Genomic DNA, 20,018 nt, shown 5'->3' with positions numbered 1-20,018 from the left:
AACGTGGGAGATGTTTTATTGGCCTTCACTTTCCTCAGGGAGCCAGCGGCTCCCCCAGCAGGTCCCCACGGTGGAGAAGAGTGAGCTGGGAGGGATGGGTGTTTACTTCGTTTCAAAGAGATCTACATATCTACAGAGAGAATGGAGACCAGAAAGGAAGTGGGAAATTGAATCAGAACAGCCACAGCACGGGCCAGCTCTGGGCCCTCACCCCCACCCCACCCAGCCCACCCCCCACGCTGACGCATCAGAAACACACTTCACAGGATGCACAGAGGAAGCCAGAGGTGTGGGCGGGCCCGGGGGCCAGGGCTTCGAGGGACCTCAAGGGTGAATGCCACTGGCCTATCCCAACCAGGCAGGGGAGAAAGAAAGAAGAGGTAAACAACTGAAAACATAACAATTATGTCTTCGCCAGCCTCTGGAAACTGGTGATTTCATTTTTGAGTAAGGGCAAGAAGTGTCCTGCGCAGGCCCCCCCTCAGCTCAGGGAAGGCCACTGCCCTGCAAAGCCTTGTCTTTGAGGACGGTGCCTTCCCTGGGCAGAGAGGGGCTGCCCCGGCCCTGGGGCTCCATGGCAGGGCCCAGAAGGAGAGGGAGAGCCCCAGAGAGGGAAGGGGGCTCCTGGGGCCAGATTGCTGAGAGGAAATAGTTGCCTCTTTCTGGTTGAGGAAGGGCTGCCTTCCTGACAGCTAGTGTCCCGGGGTTTGGGGCATTTCTCTGGGGTAACCACTGACGTCATTTCCTTAGCAGCAGGAGAGCGGGTGAAAATTCCCAGGAGACCTCAGCCTGGGTGGGTGTGCTTGAGGGAGAGTGGGCTCAGATGAGGTCTTCAGATGGCAGCAGTAGGTTCCAGCTGCTTGGGGTCCACCAGGAGCTGGGACGGGCCTCCTAGGTCCTGCTGAGAAGCAGGTAGGGGAGGTGACCTGCAGCTCTGTCTCCCTTGGAGCTCACAGTTCCTGTTGAGACCCAGAGCCTGAAGACCTCTGTCCTCAGGGTCTCTCTGTGACCAGCCCCTCATCACACAAGATGGGGAGACTGAGGCCCAAGGGTGGGAAGGGTCAGCCAAGTCTCATGGGGAACTCGGCGGTTTTCAAGCCCTGGGCCACGGCTCTGCCCAACCTAACGAGCCTCGGGCTGCCTCCATGCACTGCTGCTTGCTGGCCCTGTTTCTGGCTGAGCACTGGGTCTATACGTTTCCGCGTTGCCTCTCCCACGGCAGGTGGGCTGCGACATGGCCTCTCCCTCTCCCCGTGCCTCCCTCTTCCCCTAAAAAGCCGGTTGGGGCTGAGCATCCCAAGGGCCCTGCTGCCCCTGAAAGTCTCCCTTCTAGGGGGCAACCTGTCCATCTGCAGGGGGCTCAGCACAATGTGTCTCAGCCTGGGCAGATATTTGGCACTTGAACCCTGGAGAGCGTGTGTGTGAGAGGGACAGACGGGTAGGGGAGAGAGAGAAAGGGAAAAATAGAGGAAGAGAGAGAGGCCGGAGTTCAGGGTGGAGGGGCAGAATCCTTGGTCTGCAATTGCCAGGAAGGGCCTTGCTGCAGAGCCCTGGGCCTCACTGAGGTCATCCCTTCCTTGAGCAGGTGAGAAGGCTGAGACCCAGGGAGGGGGTGACACATGGAGACCTCCTGGGATGGCCAAGTTGTTGGGTCTGAGACAGAAGCATCAGGAGTATCGGTGGCCTCCGAGCCTGAGAGCCCTGGTGCACGCCCGGCTGGCTGTATGGTCACCTGGTCCTTCCAGCCCCAGGCCCCAGCTGTGCCTCCCCCCAGGACACGTTTGTGTTCAGTGAGCCTTATCCCTGCCGTGAGCCTGGGGGCTCCCCAAGCCTGGGCCTCCCCTGAGGACAGGGATTCGAGGAGGGCTCAGCCAAGCCCCACTTGGGGCCTGGGGCCAGGTGGGTGTGCCACAGGAATCCCCCCATGGTCTCAGGACCTTCCAGGCCAGGGTCCCGGGGGCGGGCCCGGGTCACACGTCGGTGCTGATGCTGCGGCTCCGGGCGAAGGCCTCCCGCATGGCCGAGAGGCGGTTGGGGTTGAGCGCCTGCAGGCCCCCGAAGCCCCCCGCGGGCAGCTCCACGTCCTCCTGGCTCACGCTCTTGTAGAGCACGCGCTCCCCGCCGTTCAGCACGTCCTCTTCCTCCTCCGGCGGCTCCTGCAGGAAGAAGGCGGGGGGCTCGCAGTGGGAGCAGCTGCGGCACAGGGCCCGGGCCTGCGGAGACTTCTGGCTGAAGGAGGTGGAGGCAGTGGGGTAGAGCGCCGGCCCGTTGGTCAGCACCAGGTTGCGGTTGGAGTGCAGTGGGGGCAGGTGCGAGTGAACGGCGAAGTCCGGCTCCTCCTCGTCCTCCTCCGACTCGTCCTTCTTGCAGCAGTAGTACTGCGGGCAGAGGGACGGTGACCGTGTGGCCGCCTGCTCCCACCCCAGAACCCACACGCGGGAAAGGCTACCCCTGACTGGGGAGGGGAGACAGGCACAGCGGGAGTCGGGTGGCCCAAGCCCAGGCCTGACACCTCAGCTGTTTAACCAGTGCTATGGGTCTGGCTCAGGCCAGGCACAGTGCTGAGCACTTCACGACGATCCACTCATCTCTTCCGCCCAGCAACACGCAGATGTGACTGTTATCTCATTTTGCAGGTGGGGAGACTGAGGCATGGAGGGGTTCGCAGCCCCACATCAGCAGAGCCGGGGGTCACAGGCACTGGCAGCTGTGTTGCCTCGCCCTGCCCCGATGGCTCCCCATTATCTCTCAGGGAGACATGGGGACCCTGGATGGCCCTGGAGTGCAGGCGGGAAGGGAGTGCTTACTGCGGCACCCGCTCTGGGCAGCTGGTGCCCTTGGCTAAGTCCCTTCCCGTCTCTGAGCCTCATTAAAAGCTCTGGGTGAGGGGAGTCAGGCATGTCTTACTGAACCCCGTGGTAGGGTCCTGGCTGCCTTCTGCTGTGCGTCTTCTCTGACACAGGGCTTTCCCACTTCCCGGGCCGTGACCCTTGTGGCCTTCACGCAGGGCTCCCTCCCGAGGTAGGGGCACCCTCCGGGCCTCCCCGCCCTATCCCCTTCCCTGCCGCCCGGGAGTACCTGGAGCCGACAGTAGCACAGAACAGCGATGATGCAGAGCAGAATCACAGTCGCCAAGATGCCCCCGGTGATGACCACGGTCCCGGCTGTCATCCGCCCCCTTCTCCATCAACAGCCTGCAACACACGCCGCCAGCTTTAGAGCATCACGCTTCCTCACCACAAAAGTCACCCGTGCTATTCTAGAGAACTGAGAAGACAAGCCTGAGGGGAAAAAAAGCACTCCAGGATGTGCCCGGGAGAAGCAGGGGCTCTGCCTGGGACGGGCTGCAGGAGCAGCCCCAGGCCCTGCTCTGCCTCAGCTGGCCTCTGTCCCTGCCCCTCTCCCAGACTCAGCTTCCACATCTGTAGAAGGTGGACGCTAATAGCCCAGGGTTTTGTGACGCTTTTACAAGCGAGTCTCTCCATGCTCAGCGTAGCATGCTCTCAATGAATGGCGTCCTTCCAGCCTGGCTCTACAAGCTCGCACGTTTTAAAATTTACCCAAATGCAGTCAAGCCGAACATATGGTTTTGTAACCTGCTTCCCTGCATTTTCATCTCACACAGTCACCATTATTCTGTCATATCCTTACATTTTCTTCTGCAACATAATCTCTAACCCGATTCCATTGTTTCATGTAACCGACCCCTTTTCTTTAAAATGCTTAATTGTGGTAAAGCACACATAAAATGTACCATCTTCGCCATTTGTAAATGTGCAGCTCAGTAGCATGAGGTATATTTCACACTGTTGGGCAACTAATCTCCAGAATTTTTCATCTTGCGAAACTGAAAACCAGTTCCTGCCTGACGTTTGGGTTTCTTACATTAAAGAAATATTTCTAGCAATGTTTTAATAAGCGTCTTTGTAGCTAAGTAATGGGAACCATTGGAACCTGCTTCAGTGGCTTTCAGGATACATTCTTAGAAGTGGGATTTCCAGGCCTAGGGACATGCCCTTTGCAAACTCCTTCTTACGGAGAACGTCCACCAAACACGATGCAGGGAGGCTGGAGTGATGCTGTCAGTGGCTGCTGCATTCAGCTCATCCCTGTCCTGGGGTGTGCTGATAAACCAGCTCTCAAAGCTCCCAGCTGGGAGCATTTGCTGATTTTTGTGGTGTAGATTTTCTTACCATGGCCAGTTGCAGTTCAAGCAAGGTTTGACAAGCAGCTTACAGCATTCCTGAATGCTTCACAATCACCTCTCACAAAACAGTGGGAGCTGGCGCCACTTCCCTTCCTCAATTTCCCAAGCCTCATTTTTTTTTCTTGCTGGGGGATGGGGTGGAGGAAGAGATTGGAGTATTTTAAAGGAAATCACAGAGCATATCACTTTATCCATAAATACTTCAGTGCAGAATCTGACGGAGGAGGATTTTTAAAAAATTACCCAGCCTACGTTTAGCTTTCTCCTGTCATCTTGGAAATGCCTTTTTTACAGTTGGTTAGTTCAAATCAGGATGTAGTTGCGTTTGGCTCCTTTTGCTCTAGAACGGCTCGAAACCCATTCACGCCCCACACCCCCACGTTGTTTATTAGAGAAACTGGGTTGTTTATCTGACGGAATTTTCCATGCACTGGAACTGGCCGCAATTCCTTGCATGGCATTGAACATGCTCCTTTATCAGTGTTTCTCCTCTAAACTGGCTTCCTGTTGCATCATTTCCAGGGGCCTGATGTCTGCTGTCCCTCTCATCTTGACATCACAATCAGCTAATGGGCGCAGCTGCTCTCGGCCCGTTCTCCCGTCGCCAGGTTCCCGTGGGTCTCCCGGACCATTGCTGTAGCCTCCTGTGCATGACCTGGATCTGTTACTTCACTGGGAGTTACAAAGTAGTAACTTTCCAAATGGTGTCCTTCCTTCCGCGTTTATGAGCTCCAGTTCTTCTTGAAAAAGCTCGAAAGCATATTCCCTTATCATCTGTGTGGCTACCCTAGCATGTGGCCTGCAGAGGGAAGTCTTAGAGGTTCCGTTTCTCTCTTTATCAGGGATCAGAATGAGCTGGTGCCCTGAGGTTTGTGGCTGTGTGTGTGCCGGGAGGATGGAGAACAGGCCAGCCCAGACCCGCACCTCTCAGTGAACCAAAGGCTGCCCCTGTCCCGTGTGCAGGCCCCGCGTCCCTGTTGGTCCCAGCCTGTTGTCTGCCCCAGCTTGCCTTTCTGTGTGGAAACTCACCAGTGCAATCTCACTGATTTTTGAAAATATATTTGATGTGTTTCAATCCACTGCAGTCATGATTCTTTTTGATATTCAAATGATCCCACTAGAGAGCAAACTGAGGCCTGGAGAGAAGTGACCTGCCCAGGCCCCAGCACCAGTAAGATGAGGGATCTGGGTCAGGTCAGGGTGGATCCGCTGCTACCATCCACCTTGGGGCCCCTGCCGCCCTACCCCGACTGCTGAACCCCATATCTCCTCCATATGAATGTCCTGAATACCACAGCACCTTTGGGGAAGCACACGCTGTGCTGATATCAGGTTTGGGGGTGCTGGCCTAGCCATGGCCCTCTTCTTTGTGCTCTGAGCCAAGAGGCTGGTGGTCACATCTGGGCCCTCTGCTGCTGCCCTTTGGGCCAGTTTACTGGGTTCAGGATGGACGTGCACCCCACACTGGGTCAGCTGGCCTCTCTCCTGGGAAATGGAATTAAAACCTGAGACACTGGCCGGTCCCTGCTGGTCGCTTGACCTTGGGTAGAGACATGAGTGCTCAGGCTGTGGCCAGGCTGTAGCCACGGGTGGAGTTTTCAGCCACATGTTGGAGAGGCAGAAGGCGCTGGTCCCCGGAGGGGGCGAGGAAGGCCAGTCACAGCTGCGGGAGAGATTGCCGTTGTGGTCCTGACTCAGGTACCAATCCCTCCCTGACACCCGCAGAGTGACTCCTGCTGTGTGCCTGTCACCTGGAGTGCATTTTTGCTATTTGCACCCAGGTAATTATGGCCCCACTTCACCAATGAGGGCACTCGCACAGCTTGGGAGGGGTTCAGGGAGGTTGAGGCTCATGCCCGAGTGTTGTCTGTGATCATGCAGGGATTAAAATTCAGCACCACCCTCCACTAGGGGCCATGGCTGGGGGCCCACGGCTGGGGCTTACTGACAGCAGTGGGGGCCACGGCTTTCCCATAGGGAGCATGTCCCTGGGTGGAGGGGCTCCCACTGCTGTCAGGCTGAGACTGCAGGGACGATGGAGACTGCAGGTGGCCGTGGCTGGGCTGAGGCGCTCCCTCAGGGACAGGTACTGCGGAGCCATACAGGACACTCAGGCTGGGCCCTCAAGTGCCAGCCTGGCTCTGCCTCCAGTTAGCTGCAAGAATGGGCCTTCAACGCCTCCATTCCTCTGCCTCAGTCCCCTCCTCTATAAAACGGAAGACCCCCAGGGGTTGTATGGGACAGCAGCTGCACCGTGCTCAGTGCTGTGCTGATGTGGTTAGGATCGCATCCCTCCCCGGGTCTGAGTCCTTCTTCGGGTCCCTGAGGGAGCTGGCCCCGCTCGCTGCAAAGCTCTCTCTCAGGTCTGAGATGCAGCTGGCCCCTGGCTCCGCCCGGCTGCAGCTCCTCTGGGTCCAGGTCTCCTCCAGCAGCGAGCGGCCTGGCGGTGTGACGGGAAGGGTGCCGGCTCAGGCCAGGTGCCCAGGGCTGTCAGCAGCCACCCTCCAACACCCGGGCTGGTCCAGCTGGAGCCTCTCAGCCTCGCTCGGCAGATACACGCCCGCCGAGGAGCAGCAACGCCCGAGACGGCGCCAGGTCCCAGGGCCAGGCATGGCCGACAGACACACACTCCGTTGGCAGCTCCACCAGCGCCCGGCCTGACATCAGCCCACAGTTCACTCCGAGCAGCTCCCAGCAACATGGCCTCCCTGGGCCCCCACCCTCCTGCCTCCCCTCTGCTCTTGCTGTGCCGCACCCTCTGGGATGCCTACCCCCCCGGGCCTACCACACCATCAAAGCCCAGCACGCGCCCTCCTCCTCCAGGAAGCCTTCCTGAACTTTAACACACACCACAGAACTTCAAAACTTCAAACACCAGAGCTGAGAAGGACCACATCCCACCCCTTCATTTAATGAGGGAAGAATACGGACCGCCTGCTGCCCTCCCTGAGTGCTCACCTTCAGCCTCCTCCCTGGGGACTCCAGGACTCTACTCAGCTGTGGCCCAGGTGACACGCGCCTGAGGGGCCTCCGTCCTGCTCTACTCTTGCTGGCGACCTTGGGTCAGAGGCCTCTCCCTGGGTTCAGTTTTCTTATCTGTAAGATGGGTGTGGCAGGGTTTAGACACTGATTCCTCCCAACTCTGGGGGACGTGGAGTTTTAATCGGCCCTGCCAGGAATCCAGATGATTCAGACACCCAACAAAGTCAGGATTATGAAAATGTAAACAAGCATCAAGTGATAAAGCAATAAAGCCAGATGACACCCTCCAAGGGTAGGCAGAGAAGGGAAAGGGCCACAGACACTTTGGCTCCCAAGGATACTTGTGCGCTGAGAAAGCTGAGTGCCTCAGAGAACAGGGGAGGACTTGGGTGCTCAGGGTGGTAATGGATAGGGGAGGAACCGAAGGAGACTTCCTGGAGGAGGAAGTTTCTGAGCTGGGCCGTGAAGGATGGGCTGGGAGATGGAGAGGGTCTGTTGGTGCTGGGAACAGCCCAGGCCAAGCCTTGGAGGCAGAGCCATGCGGGTCAGGCCTAGTGACAGCCTGGCGGAGGCCACTCTGCCGCCTGGTTGTGACTCGGGCCACCCCCCTCTTCCAGCTCCCTTGAAGCCTCCGCACTGCCAGCCAAGGCAATTTGGCGAGAATAGCGCTGAATTGTTTATCTGCCCCCTGGGACCATAATTGGTTTTAAAGCTTTATAAATGGCTTTGCTTCCCTGTTCCCACCCCGGGTTTTTACAGGGACAGGTTGTGAGACGGGGCTCCCCTGTGCGTCCCCCACCCCTGTCCACAGAGTCTGTGGCGAGGGGGCCTGGGCGGGCAACAGTCCCCTTCTGAGGGCCCTGTCTAGTCTCTGCAGCCGGCAGGGAGAGCCAGCTGCGTTTACAAGCTTCAGTTGTCTCCTGCGGCACCGGCACCGAGGAATGAATGGCGTGGAGCTGGGGGTGGGGCAGGAAACACCTGGCAGCAGAGCCAGACACCGGCCTTCACCTGCCTCCCCCAGGAGCCCCCTCCCCACACCCGCCTTTCCCTGGCAGGAGAACCCCTGCTCACCGCCATCTGGGCCACACATCCTGTGCTGAATTTCAGACTCTGCTAGTTTTCTGTCCCTCTTGCCTCTTGAGGGAGATGTTCCCTCACTTGCCTTAAAGCCCACAGGAACGGACCCCCAGAGCCTATTTATTTTGTGCCCCAGCCCCAGCCCCTGCCACTGCCTTGCATGGTGCAGGGCCCAGGCGACGTTTAATGAAGGCTTCTGTCTGCCTCATTCACCTGAGATGCCCAGCGCTCGTGGTAGGAGCCAGGGAGAAGCCAAGGCCTGCATCCTCGGCACTGGCTGTGCCCTCTGGCTCATCCAGCCCCGTGCCTTCCAAACCAACCGGGCCCCAGGACAGGAAAGCCTGGTCAACACACAGACGCCCCGACGGCAGTGCAGTTGCACAGGCCCTGCAATCTGACAGCTTCACAAGCGGCCCCTCTAACCAGGTGAGGCGGGTGCCCACCATTTCCAGATGGGGAAACCGAGGCCAGGGCAGAGAAGGCCAACCCTGGGGGCCCAGGGCAGAGCTGGACCTGGAACCCAGGCTTGTTGCCTCACAGTCAGACTCCTCCCCATGCTGGCGTCTCGTCGAGGGCTTACGGAGACTCAGAGTGCCTTTTCCTCCACAAACACATCTGTCTGGTTACAAACGCGCTCCCACTACCTGGAAGCCCAAGGGCCCCGGCGTCCTCGATCGAAGGAGAGCAGCCCGCAGAGTTCCTGTCTAGACCTCCTGCACATTTGTTCCTAATTTCATGCTCCGCGGGCTCCCAGATGCCGGCGTTCAGTAATAAACAGACGAGGAAGCGCTCAGCTGCCCTGCGCTGCCGCCGCGGTTGGTCCCTGAGACGTTATCCAGAGCCCGGCTGGGAGTGGGCCGGCAGGAGGGAGTCTGGGGGCCTGGAGGGCAGTTCCCCACAGCACCTGGAATGTCTGTCTTCCCAGCTCTATCCCCAGCTCAGCGGCGGGGGAAATGGGGGCAGTGAATCAGACCCCTGCCCACTATAGGTTCTGAGGGTCTTGCGGTCTGTCTAGGAGACAGAAAATGCCCATAGCAGGGGGACTGGTGCTGCCAGGCTTGGCACGGAGTGGGGAGCTGGTGTTCGGAAAACTTGCCTGTGCCCAGGGTTTGCCCCCGTGGTTGCCTGGATTCCTTGAGGGGCCCCCAGAAAGAGCACAGGGACCACGGCATGTTGCTGGCCATTTCTGAGGTTTCACGGATTTCCAGAAGCTCCCCCCATATAGCAGCTGGAGAGCCCCCTGGGGTCAGTACCATGGAGGGGCTCTTAGGGTCTGTGGTTCACTGCCTAGCAGGAGTGTGTTTGGCACAAAAGTGCAAATGGTGATGCCTGGGGGTCTCTGTGCTCTTGAAGCATGGAAGCCGTTTCCATGTTGGGCCAGCTGGAGCTGGGCAGTTGGGTGGGAGTGAGGCAGGGGTGGGATGTGATGGGGAGCAATGGGTCCCTGCCTTTCTCAGGACTGTCATTCAACCATGTCGGGGGTCGTAAGAACCAGCGTGACCTCAGCCAGGCTTCGCGGGACTCTGTACATTCATCTCATTTCACCCTGGGACCCCCCAGCGCGGGCGGCTTTCCCAGGTGGTGGCGTGAACTGAGGCAAGAGTGGTTCAGCCACCGTCCAGAGCCCACTCCCCAGGCCATCGGGGAAGCAGGGGGTCTGACACATCTCTGCAAGGAGATGACCTGACCCATATTTTCTAGGGAGTAAACTGAGGCCAGAAGAGTGAGAAGATCCACTGAGCAACGGAAAACCCGACTGGACAGACGCCGGACCTTGCTCTTCAAGGAGTCTTGTTGAAGCTCAAAGCCCATCCCTGTCTGGAGTCCAAGCCACAGAGGCCAGTCTCAAGACCAGTTTCAGCTGACACGCAACCAGGGCGACCCAGGGCTGGAGCCCTGCCTGGCCCACCATGGGCATGGTGTGGAGCTGAGAAGGGGAGTCGAGGGGTGCTGTGGACCAGGAGGAGAGGAGCTGGAACCAACGCCAAAGCTGTGGATGGCTGGGAGGCCCTGGAGCCATAATCAGGAAGCAAGAAGCTGAAAGGAGTAGGTGATTGTCCCCCCTGACCTGGTCCCCAGGAAACCACTGTCTGCCAACCTCAGGAACCATAGGGCGGGACAGGGAGTGTCAGGGTCAGGCCTCCTGGCCTCTGTCATGGGGCTGTGCCAAAGCCTCCTGGGGGCTCCCTGGTCCTCAGGGGTCACTGCTTCCTCTGACCCAGTGGGCAGGGCCTAGCCTTCAGTGCAGTTAGAGACTGAGTCAGGTGGAGCTGAGAGAGCCCCCGCCAGGAAGGTGTGGGAGGAGAGGGGGCCCTGGCTGAGGGCTCCCTGGCTGCTCCCTGGGTCTCCTGGAGATGAGTGGCTGGGACTCCTGGGCTGGAGCTTTGGGTGGTCTGAGGGAGGTGGGGCACTCAGACCATCACCCCAAGAGTCAGGCCTGCCTCAAACCTCAGCTTCTGCCCAGTCTAGCTGACCCTACTTTCTCAGGCTAGAGTCCCTGAGGCTCTTTCCTGGGATCTCCCTGGGAGTCCCTGGAGCAGAGAGAGGGAAAGGAGACAGAAAAAAGGAAACGGTGATGGGGGAATGGGAGACGAGCCTGGGAGGGGAGGGGAAGGTGGGAGCCCAGTGCTCGCCAGGACCTCACTGCTGCCATCTGCCCAGGAGGCCAGGAGTGGCCATGGAGGCAAAGGTGAGAAATCCCCACACCCTGAGCCGTGAGGTCGGGCAATGGGGAAGCTGGTGGCACTCCCTGCTTTGGCACCAGGGAATCGCAGACTCTGCTCAAAAACCACTGGCCAGTCCCAGCCCCTTTCTGCTGAGACCGAGTCAGAGATGGTGGGAGATGGGGACACCACTGGCCCTGTCTGGGGCAGAGCAGCAGGCAGTGTGCCATGGAGGGCTCAGAAAGATCATGCTGGCAGGACACCTGGCCTGTAGGGCCCTTCTGTCAGGCAGGGTACCACGCTGCTTAAGGACCTTGAACAGAAAGATTTGGGGAATAACTTGGAAAAATAAAGCTTGAGTTGTGGCCGCTGCTGTCAGGCCTGGAGTTGCCACCTCTGGCTCCAGGTTCTGCTTGCCCAGAGGAGGGAACACCTGGGCTGTCTGGCCCAAGGAGGTGGGATCTCAACTCTGGGGTGGGGGTGGGCTCAGTGGTACAGAAGAATCTAGCATGTTGAGGGATCTAGCATGCTGGGGGATCCAGCATGTGGAGGGATGTAGCACGTTGAGAGATCTAGTGTGCTGAGGGATCTAGAATGCTGAAGGATCTAGCTTATTAAGGGATCTAGCATGCTGAAGGATCTACCATGTCGAGGGATCTAGAATGCTGAAGGATCTAGCATGTTAAGGGATCTAGCATGTTGACAGATCTAGCCTGTTGAGGGATCTAGCATGCGGAGGGATCTATCATGCTGAAGGATCTAGAATGTTGAGGGATCTAGCATGTTAAGGGATCTAGCATGTTGAGAGATCTAGTGTGTTAAGGGATCTAGCATGCTGAAGGATCTAGCATGTTGAGGGATCTAGCATGTTGCTAGATCTAGCATGTTGAGGGATCTAGCATGCTGAAGGATCTAGCATGTTGAAGGATCTAGCATGTTGAAGGATCTAACATGTTGAGGGTCTAGCAGGTTGAGAGATCTAGCATGTTGAGGGATCTAGCATGCTTAATGATCTAGCATGTTGAGAGATCTAGCATGCGGAAGGATCTAGCATGTTGAGGGATCTAGCATGCTGAAGGATCCAGCATGTTGAGGGATCTAGCTTGTTGAGATATCTAGCATGTTGAAGGATCTAGTGTGCTGAAGGATCTAGCCTGTTAAAGGTCTAGTATGTTGAGGGATCTAGCACGCTGAAAGATCTAGCATGTTGAGAGATCTAGTGTGTTGAGGGATCTAGCATAATGAAAGATCTATCATGTTAAGGAATCTGGCATGTTAAGAGATCTAGCATGTTAAGGGGTCTAGCATGCTGAAGGATCTAGCATGTTCAGAGATCTAACATGTTGAGGGATCTAGCATGTTGAGAGATCTACTGTGCTGAGGGATCTAGCATGTTGAAGGATCTAATGTGTTAAGGGTCTAGCATGTTGAGGGATCTATCACACTGAGAGATCTAGCATGTTGAGAGATCTAGCATGTTGAGAGATCTAGCACACTGAAGGATCTAGCATGTTGAGGGATCTAGCATGTTGAGATATCTAATGTGTTGAGGGATTTAGCATGCTGAAGGATCTATCATGTTAAGGGATCTAGCATGTTGAGAGATCTAGCATGTTAAGGGATCTAGCATGCTGAAGGATCCAGCATGTTGAGAGATCTAACATGTTGAGGGATCTAGCATGCTGAGAGATCTAGCATGTTGAGAGATCTAGCACGCCAAAGGATCTAGCATGTTGAGGGATCTAGCATGTTGAGATATCTAGAGTGTTGAGGGATTTAGCATGCTGAAGGATCTAGCATGTTAAGCGATCTAGCATGCTAAGGGATCTAGCATATTGAGAGATCTAGCATGTTTAGGGATCTAGCATGTTGAAGGATCTAGCACTAGTATGTTGAAGGATCTAGCATGCTGAGGGATCTAGCATGTTGAACAACCTAGCATGTTGAAGGATCCAGCACTAGCATGCTGAAAGATCTAGCATGTTGAGGGATCTAGCATGTTGAAGGATCTAGCATGCTGAGGGATCGGGCATGTTGAGGGTCTAGCATGTTGAGAGATCTAGTGTGTTTAGGGATCTAGCACGTTGAAGCATCTAGCACTAGCATGTTGAAGGATCTAGCATGTTGAGGGATTTAGCAGGTTGATGCTGAGGGCTCTAGTGTGTTGAGGGATCTAGCATGTTGTAGGATCTAGTGTGTTGAGGGATCTAGCATGTTGAGGGATCTAGCATGTTGAAGGATCTATCATGTTGAGGGATCTAGCATGTTGAATGATCTAGTGTGTTGAGGAATCTAGCAGGTTGAAAGATCTAGTGTGTTGAGGGATCTAGCATATTGAGGCATCTAGCATGCTGCTGACCCACTCATTGTGCAGTTGGGTGGCTGTGCTCACCAGAGAGGGGGCCTTGCCCAGGGTCACTGGGCACATCTGCTGCAGAGTGAGACACAGGCCAGTCACCCTGAATGGTCGTGGGCACTAAGTTGTTGGTAGAGGGAATGGGAGGAGGGCAAAGGACTGGATTTCTGGATGCTGAGCTCAGCAGTCTCTCCCAAAAACCCCTCCTCTCCTGCTCTGACCACCTCGTGATCTGAAATATTTATGCACATCCCTGAAGAAGCTCGTGGTTCAGGCCCATCTTTCTGTCAGGCCCTACAACTGTTGACACTGGTGATTTCAACACAGCAGAGAAACCTGCTCTTCAACAAGCAGAATGCTCAGCAATACCCCTGGGACCTGGGAAATCCCGTGAGCTGGGGCTCCTGCCCATGCCATCCTGTGTTGCCCCACTGGGGTTCCCGAACTGTAAGTCTGAACAGGTCGCTACCTTGCTCAAACACCCTGCATGGCTCCCCATACCTCTTAGTAATAATAAGCACAGGATCCTGTGCCAAGCACCACTATCTCTGTGCCAGGAGGGCATGGCACCCTTCACCAACGTCTCCTTTAATTGCTGGGACAGCCAAGGCAAGGATTATTATTATGCTCATTTTGCAAGCAAGGAAACAAGAGAGCCAAGGAGCCTAGTGTGGGGAGAGAAAAGCACAACGTCACATGGTGAAGGGTGAGGGCTCCAGGGGTGAACATGGTGTGCCACATCAAATCTGATGTCCCTCCTTTTCCTTCCATCCCCACCCTCAGCTTGCCTGTAGGGACGGGGTAAACTCACCCACTTCCCTGCATCAAACCTAAGCCTCATGAAGGCAAGAACCTGGTTTCCCACTGCAGTCCTCTGGCCACCAGGGGGCGGCACAGTGCACGCACACAGTAGGGCAGCATTGGCGCTGATTCCAATGCGTGGAGGGCCGCTGGGCACACTTGCACTGCAGGCCCTGAGTGGGCTGGGCTCCTGCCCCCGTGACCCCCACCCTCACCTAGCTGATCCCCAGTGTTTCCCAGGGGGCGGTAACAGCAGCACAGAGCTGTAGGCCAGGCCAGGGCTCCAGGCCGCCAGGAGAAGGTAGATGAGATGCATCAAGAACTTTCTGGGCTGTGGTTTCCCGATCTCCCGGCCGTGGGTCAGGAAATGGGGGGCGGGACAGTGGGGCTTGAAAACTCCGGGCAAGTCCCAGCTCAGCTGCCCACGGGGCAGGTTTTTTCTCTCCCTTAAAAATAACAACGTGCAGAAGTTGGGTTTGTAAAACCTTCTCTGCTGCTGGACTTAACTTTCCTTCCTTCCTTCCTTCCTTCCTTCCTTCCTTCCTTCCTTCCTTCCTTCCTCCCTCCCTCCCTCCCTCCCTCCCTTCCTTCCTTCCTCCCTCCTTCCCTCCCTCCCTCCCTCCCTTCCTCTCTCCCTCCCTCCCTTCCTTCCTCCCTCCTTCCCTCCCTCATTCCCTCCCTTCCTTCCTTCCTCCCTTCCTTCCTTCCTCCCTCCTTCCCTTCCTCCCTCCCTCCCTTCCTCCCTCCCTTCCTTCCTTCCTCCCTCCCTTCCTTCCTCCCTCCCTCCCTTCCTTCCTTCCTCCCTCCCTCCTTCCCTTCCTTCCTTCCTCCCTCCCTTCCTTCCTTCCTCCCTCCCTCCCTCCCTTCCTTCCTCCCTCCTTCCCTCCCTCCCTCCCTTCCTCTCTCCCTCCCTCCCTTCCTTCCTCCCTCCCTCCCTCCCTCCTTCCCCTCTCCCTCCCTCCCTTCCTTCCTCCCTCCCTCCCTCCCTCCTTCCCTCCCTTCCTTCCTTCCTTCCTCCCTCCCTTCCTTCCTTCCTCCCTCCCTTCCTTCCTTCCTCCCTCCTTCCCTCCCTTCCTCCCTCCCTCCCTCCCTCCTTCCCTCCTTTCCTTCCTTCCTCCCTCCCTCCCTTCCTTCCTCCCTCCTTCCCTTCCTCCCTCCCTCCCTTCCTTCCTTCCTTCCTCCCTCCCTTCCTTCCTTCCTCCCTCCCTTCCTTCCTTCCTCCCTCCTTCCCTCCCTTCCTCCCTCCCTTCCTTCCTCCCTCCCTCTTTCCCTCCCTCCCTCCCTTCCTCCCTCCCTCCTTCCCTCCCTCCCTTCCTTCCTCCCTCCCTCCTTCCCTCCCTCCCTTCCTTCCGTCCTTCCTTCCTTCCTTCCATCCTTCCTTCCTTCCTTCCTCCTTCCTCCCTCCCTCCTTCCCTCCCTCCCTTCCTTCCTCCCTCCCTCCTTCCCTCCCTCCCTTCCTTCCTTCCGTCCTTCCTTCCTTCCTTCCGTCCTTCCTTCCTCCTTCCTTCCATCCTTCCTTCCTTCCTTCCTTCCGTCCTTCCTTCCTTCTGTCCTTCCTTCCTTCCTTCCTTCTGTCCTTCCTTCCTTCCTTCCTTCCGTCCTTCCTTCCTTCCTTCCGTCCTTCCTTCCTTCCTCCCTCCCTCTCTTCCTTCTTTCTTTCCTTTCTCCCTCTTTCTCTCTCTCTTTCCTTCCTTTCTTTTCTCTTTTCTTTCCCCTCCCCTCCCTTTTCTTTTCTCTTTTCTTTTCTTTTCTTTCTTTTCCTCTTCCTCAAACTGAGCCCAGATCCTAGTCCCAGTTCAGGACCTGGAAGGTGGACGGGAGGGAGGGCCAGGCCAGGACTTGCTGGAACTACCAGAGCTTTCGTTTATTAAACAAATAACTTAGCCCCGTGCTGGGCTGGGGACTCCCGGTGCTTCAGTGAATCCCATAGGCACGGCTGGCATAGATACTTTGAGCATCCTCACGCAAAGACGAGGAAACGGAGGCACAAAGAAGGAAGAAGTGCAGGCTTTATACAATTCCAGGCCTTTACCCACCAAAATGGCCTAGCACGTTGAGATAATGTTCGATAAAACTCCTGCGTGCTCAGTAAAGCCCTTTTTGACTCAGCCTTACGAATAGGAGCAGATGGAGTCTCTGCTCACCGGGGACATGCCTGGAGTCCCAGGAGAACCCTGAGAGCGAGTAGACACATGGAAGGCACCCCAGACCCCAGCCAGCAGCGTGGGCTGGAAACTCTGCCCCCAGCTAGGAATTCCAGCCCTTACCAAGCTCTCCTCTGCCTGAGGGGCCGCTGGGTGTCAAGGGGCCAACAGAACAGCATTCTCGGCCAGGACATGGGACACATGGGGCCAGGTTGAGAAAGAACCCTGGATACTCCCATTGCCTTTTGTGAAGGAAGCTTCCGGGGATCCTGAGAGAGGCACCAGCCCTGAAGCTGCTGGCCCTGCCCCCTGCGTTGGCAGAAAAGCCTCTCTCCTTGGGTCCCTCAGCAGGCAGGCAGGCTCTGGACAGGGCAGGGCCCAGCTACTGGGGTATCCTGGTCTGTCTTCCAAGGCCCAAGCCCAGCCCACCCCACTCACAAGCAGCTGCCTCCCTTCTGGATCTACCTTGCACTGCCATGACCACCCCCTGCCAAGCAGCCAGCCTCCCGGGGCCGGGGCAGCCTCTTCCGCAGTGGCAGGCGCCTGCTATGCTCTGGCACTGGGCCCCTGCCTCTCAACCTTCTCCATCCTGGGTCCACCACCGTGGGCTTTGTATTTACCTAGGCCAGGAACCAGGTGCTGTTCCAGATGGGGGAGACATCAGGGCCCAGCCTCAGGGCACTGCCCACCTGGGTGTTTTGGGGGGGCGGTAACTGCGGCTGAAATGACACCCACATTGCTCCTGTTGGGGCCGTGCACAGAAAAGCTCATCCTGCCCCTCCTCCTGGCTTGTCTCCCTGCAGGGGACCCTGCCTGGCCTTCTCCACAGCCAGTGTGAGCTCTCCACAGGAGAGGTTGTCCGGTCTTCCCTGGTGCCCCCATAGCGGCCTGTCCCTCACACTGGGATTGCACCAGCACCCGCCGAATGCACTGAAACCTGACTGCAGGCTCTACCCTGCAGCTTCGGACTCAGGTGAGCCGGGAACATGCCTTTCTCCCAAGTGCCCAGGGGATGCTGATGCTGCAGGCGTGGGGAGCACACTGGGAGAACCACTGCCCCGAAGGATGGCCCCCAAAGCAGGCCCGGCCCAGCAGGGGCTCCTCTGAGTGAATCCTCACTCCTTGGGACCAACCTGGCCCTCACCCTAGGCCTGTCCGTGTGGCCTCCGCCTCAGGACAGGGACCGCTCTGGGGATGCACCTGCTGGCCTCAGGGGCTGTCCCTTGGCCTGGGAGACCCCTGGCACCCCCACTGCCCTCTCCCTTCGAGGTGACTGACTCCTTCTGGCCCTTTAAGATGATGCTGGGCCTCGCCTTCTCCAGGAAGCCTGCGTGGCCTTCCCCACTGCTTCCTGCTTGGCCCACCCTGTTCGGTTTCCTTGTTTTTCTGGACCTACTCCCTTGGCCAGCCTCCCGAGGACACTATGACCTCGTGTCCAGCTCCACAAGGGTGGGCCCCCAGTCTCACCTTGATACACAGGCCTAGTAAATAGTGGGTGCTCCATAGATGCCTGTGGGCTGAATCACTGGCCGAGGCAGAGCCCCTGGGAGCCAAGCACCCTGGGAGGGCTGAGGTGGTGCCATGCCCCTGTGGGACTTCTTGTGTAAGAGAATCACGACTGCAACTCCAGGGAGCAGAGATGCACCCCCCTCTGCCATCGAGGAAGTTTTGGAAAAGTCAATCTGAACTCAGAATTGAGCTCACTCCTGGGCGGCCTGAGAGGGAGGCCGAGGGTGTGTCCAGCAGCCACTAATGTCCACCCCACTGGTCAGGCAGACTGGCAGCCTGGAGCCATAGATGAGTGCCTTCCCTCTTCCGGGAGGATGCCCACGCTGGCTGTGCCGAGGGGCTCACACAAGAAGTTCAAAGGGGGCCGGGCGCGGTGGCTCAAGCCTGTAATCCCAGCACTTTGGGAGGCCGAGACGGGCGGATCACAAGGTCAGGAGATCGAGACCATCCTGGCTAACATGGTGAAACCCCGTCTCTACTAAAAATACAAAAAACTAGCCGGGCGAGGTGGCGGGCGCCTGTAGTCCCAGCTACTCCGGAGGCTGAGGCAGGAGAATGGCGTGAACCCGGGAGGCGGAGCTTGCAGTGAGCTGAGACCCGGCCACTGCACTCCAGCCTGGGCGACAGAGCGAGACTCCGTCTCAAAAAAAAAAAAAAAAGAAGAAGTTCAAAGGGGTGGGGAGGCTGAGCCTGTGAACATTTCCCTCTCCAGCCAAGGGCCTGCCGACTGCTGACTCGCAGCCACCCTCCTTGCCTTTCAGCCACCACCCTGGTCCTGCAGCCTTGCAGATAACTATCAGTCTGTGCCTCCCCCAGGCCTGTGACTTCTTTACTTAAAGCACCATCAGCATCAACTAGGAGCTTATTAAAATGCAGAGTTCCAAGTCCTACCCAGGCCCATGGGGTCAGAAACTCTGGGGGTGAGGCCCAGCAAGCCCCCGAGAGGATTCTGACCGATGCTCCTAGAGAGCAACAGGCTGATCCCGGGCTGCACATTCGAATCACCTCAGGCAGTTACATCTGCCCCAGACCTGGCAGCATCCCAGGCCACTGACAGGACAAGCTCCAGGGGTGGGCCCAGGAACCAATACGTGCATAGCTTTGCTGGTGGCGCCAACGTGCAGGCCAGGCCGAGGCCCTCTGAGTTAGGAACGTGGAACGTGTGTGAATGCAGTGTGCGCCTGTGCGGTGCGGGTCAGCAGGAAGCAGAGCGCCCCCTCATCAGTCTTTATAGGGACCTGGGTCATGTTGAAGGTTTCCCCGCTGTATTGCTGTGCCCATTCTGCAGATGAGCAAACAGCAGGGAAGTGATTTGCCAAGGAAATGCAGCCAGCAGGAGGCAGACTCCCCCGTCTCAGCATCTCTTCTTGCTCAGCCAACCAAGCAAAGTGACGCCTGGAGTCGGCTGTTTCCTCCTGTATCTCATCTCCAGCAAATCCTGCCCATTTAATTTCCTGAGTAGCTCCAGAGTCCAGCGTCTGTCCACTGCCATCCATGCCCTCTGCCAGCCCCAGCCCAGGCCACCTCTACTGCCTCCTCTGCCAGCCTAGGTCATGCACCTGCTCCCAGGCCCTCACCTCCATGCCCCCTGCTCCAGGCAGCCTGTGCTCATGCTTGTTGATACCACCTCTCCCTCCCAGCCCTGGATGCCTCTGAGGCTGTGTCCACATCTGCCTGGGAGTCAGAAAGAGTTGGGCAGGAATCCAGACTCTCCCCATTAGCATCGGGGCGACCATGGCCTCAGTCTTGTCTCTAAAACAGGAGACTTATGACAATCTCCAGCTTTCCTCCCTCCTCTCCATGGCATCTGCTGAGAGCCAGCTGTGTGCCAAGCACAGTCCGGTGCCGGGGCCAGGGTCCCTACCTCATCCTGGCCGAGGGAGATGGGCTGTCGGCAGGCTAGATTCGCACCCCAGCCCTGAACCTCAGACACTGCCCAGGGGCTGGCGGTGCCAGTGGCTTCGATGGCACCTCACTGGCCTCTCCTTGGAATTTCCCTTGCTAAGTCTGGGCTGGAAGCTCCAGGGCAGGCCCGTCTCAGCCACATCTACTCCCCCTCTGCCACCCCCAGATCCACGGGGCAGGCTCTCAGTGAGAGATGACGGGGTGGCCCGTGTGGAGCAGGCTCTGGGGCTGTGGGGACATTTCTGTGACTGTGCCAACTGGTAGGACTTCAATTATGTTTTAACAAGACAAGATCAGCTTGTGTAGACCATGCTGCGGTTTGGTTTCCTGTCCCAGTGGCTACGTCCAGAGCCGTGCTCTCGGAATAGTGCCAA

General features: G+C 57.4%; 1 protein-coding gene and 1 long non-coding RNA gene across 8 annotated transcripts in view; one reads left to right on the top strand and one right to left on the bottom strand.

Annotated features, from left to right (window-relative positions):
• The window catches only part of FAM163B (family with sequence similarity 163 member B), a 35,235-nt gene continuing 15,217 nt past the window's right edge, over window positions 1-20,018 (bottom strand). Inside the window, exons 2-4 of one of the 7 annotated variants that reach the window (XM_077965588.1) lie at window positions 7,166-7,303; window positions 3,032-3,194; window positions 1-2,451 (exon numbers count right to left, since the gene is read on the bottom strand). In XM_077965588.1, coding sequence (XP_077821714.1) covers window positions 1,971-2,451; window positions 3,032-3,171 — 621 coding nt within the window. In that variant the 5' untranslated portion in view covers window positions 3,172-3,194; window positions 7,166-7,303 and the 3' untranslated portion in view covers window positions 1-1,970. 7 annotated transcript variants of the gene reach the window in all.
• LOC144334985 (uncharacterized) lies at window positions 15,779-19,703 on the top strand. The gene is made up of 2 exons (XR_013405330.1): window positions 15,779-18,091; window positions 18,406-19,703. It is a non-coding gene; the product is annotated as an uncharacterized LOC144334985 (long non-coding RNA).

The sequence above is a fragment of the Macaca mulatta genome, chromosome 15, assembly GCF_049350105.2.
Source record: "Macaca mulatta isolate MMU2019108-1 chromosome 15, T2T-MMU8v2.0, whole genome shotgun sequence".
Lineage (NCBI taxonomy): Eukaryota > Metazoa > Chordata > Mammalia > Primates > Cercopithecidae > Macaca > Macaca mulatta.
Note: the sequence above shows the minus strand (reverse complement) of the source record. Positions and strands in the feature narration are given on the sequence as shown.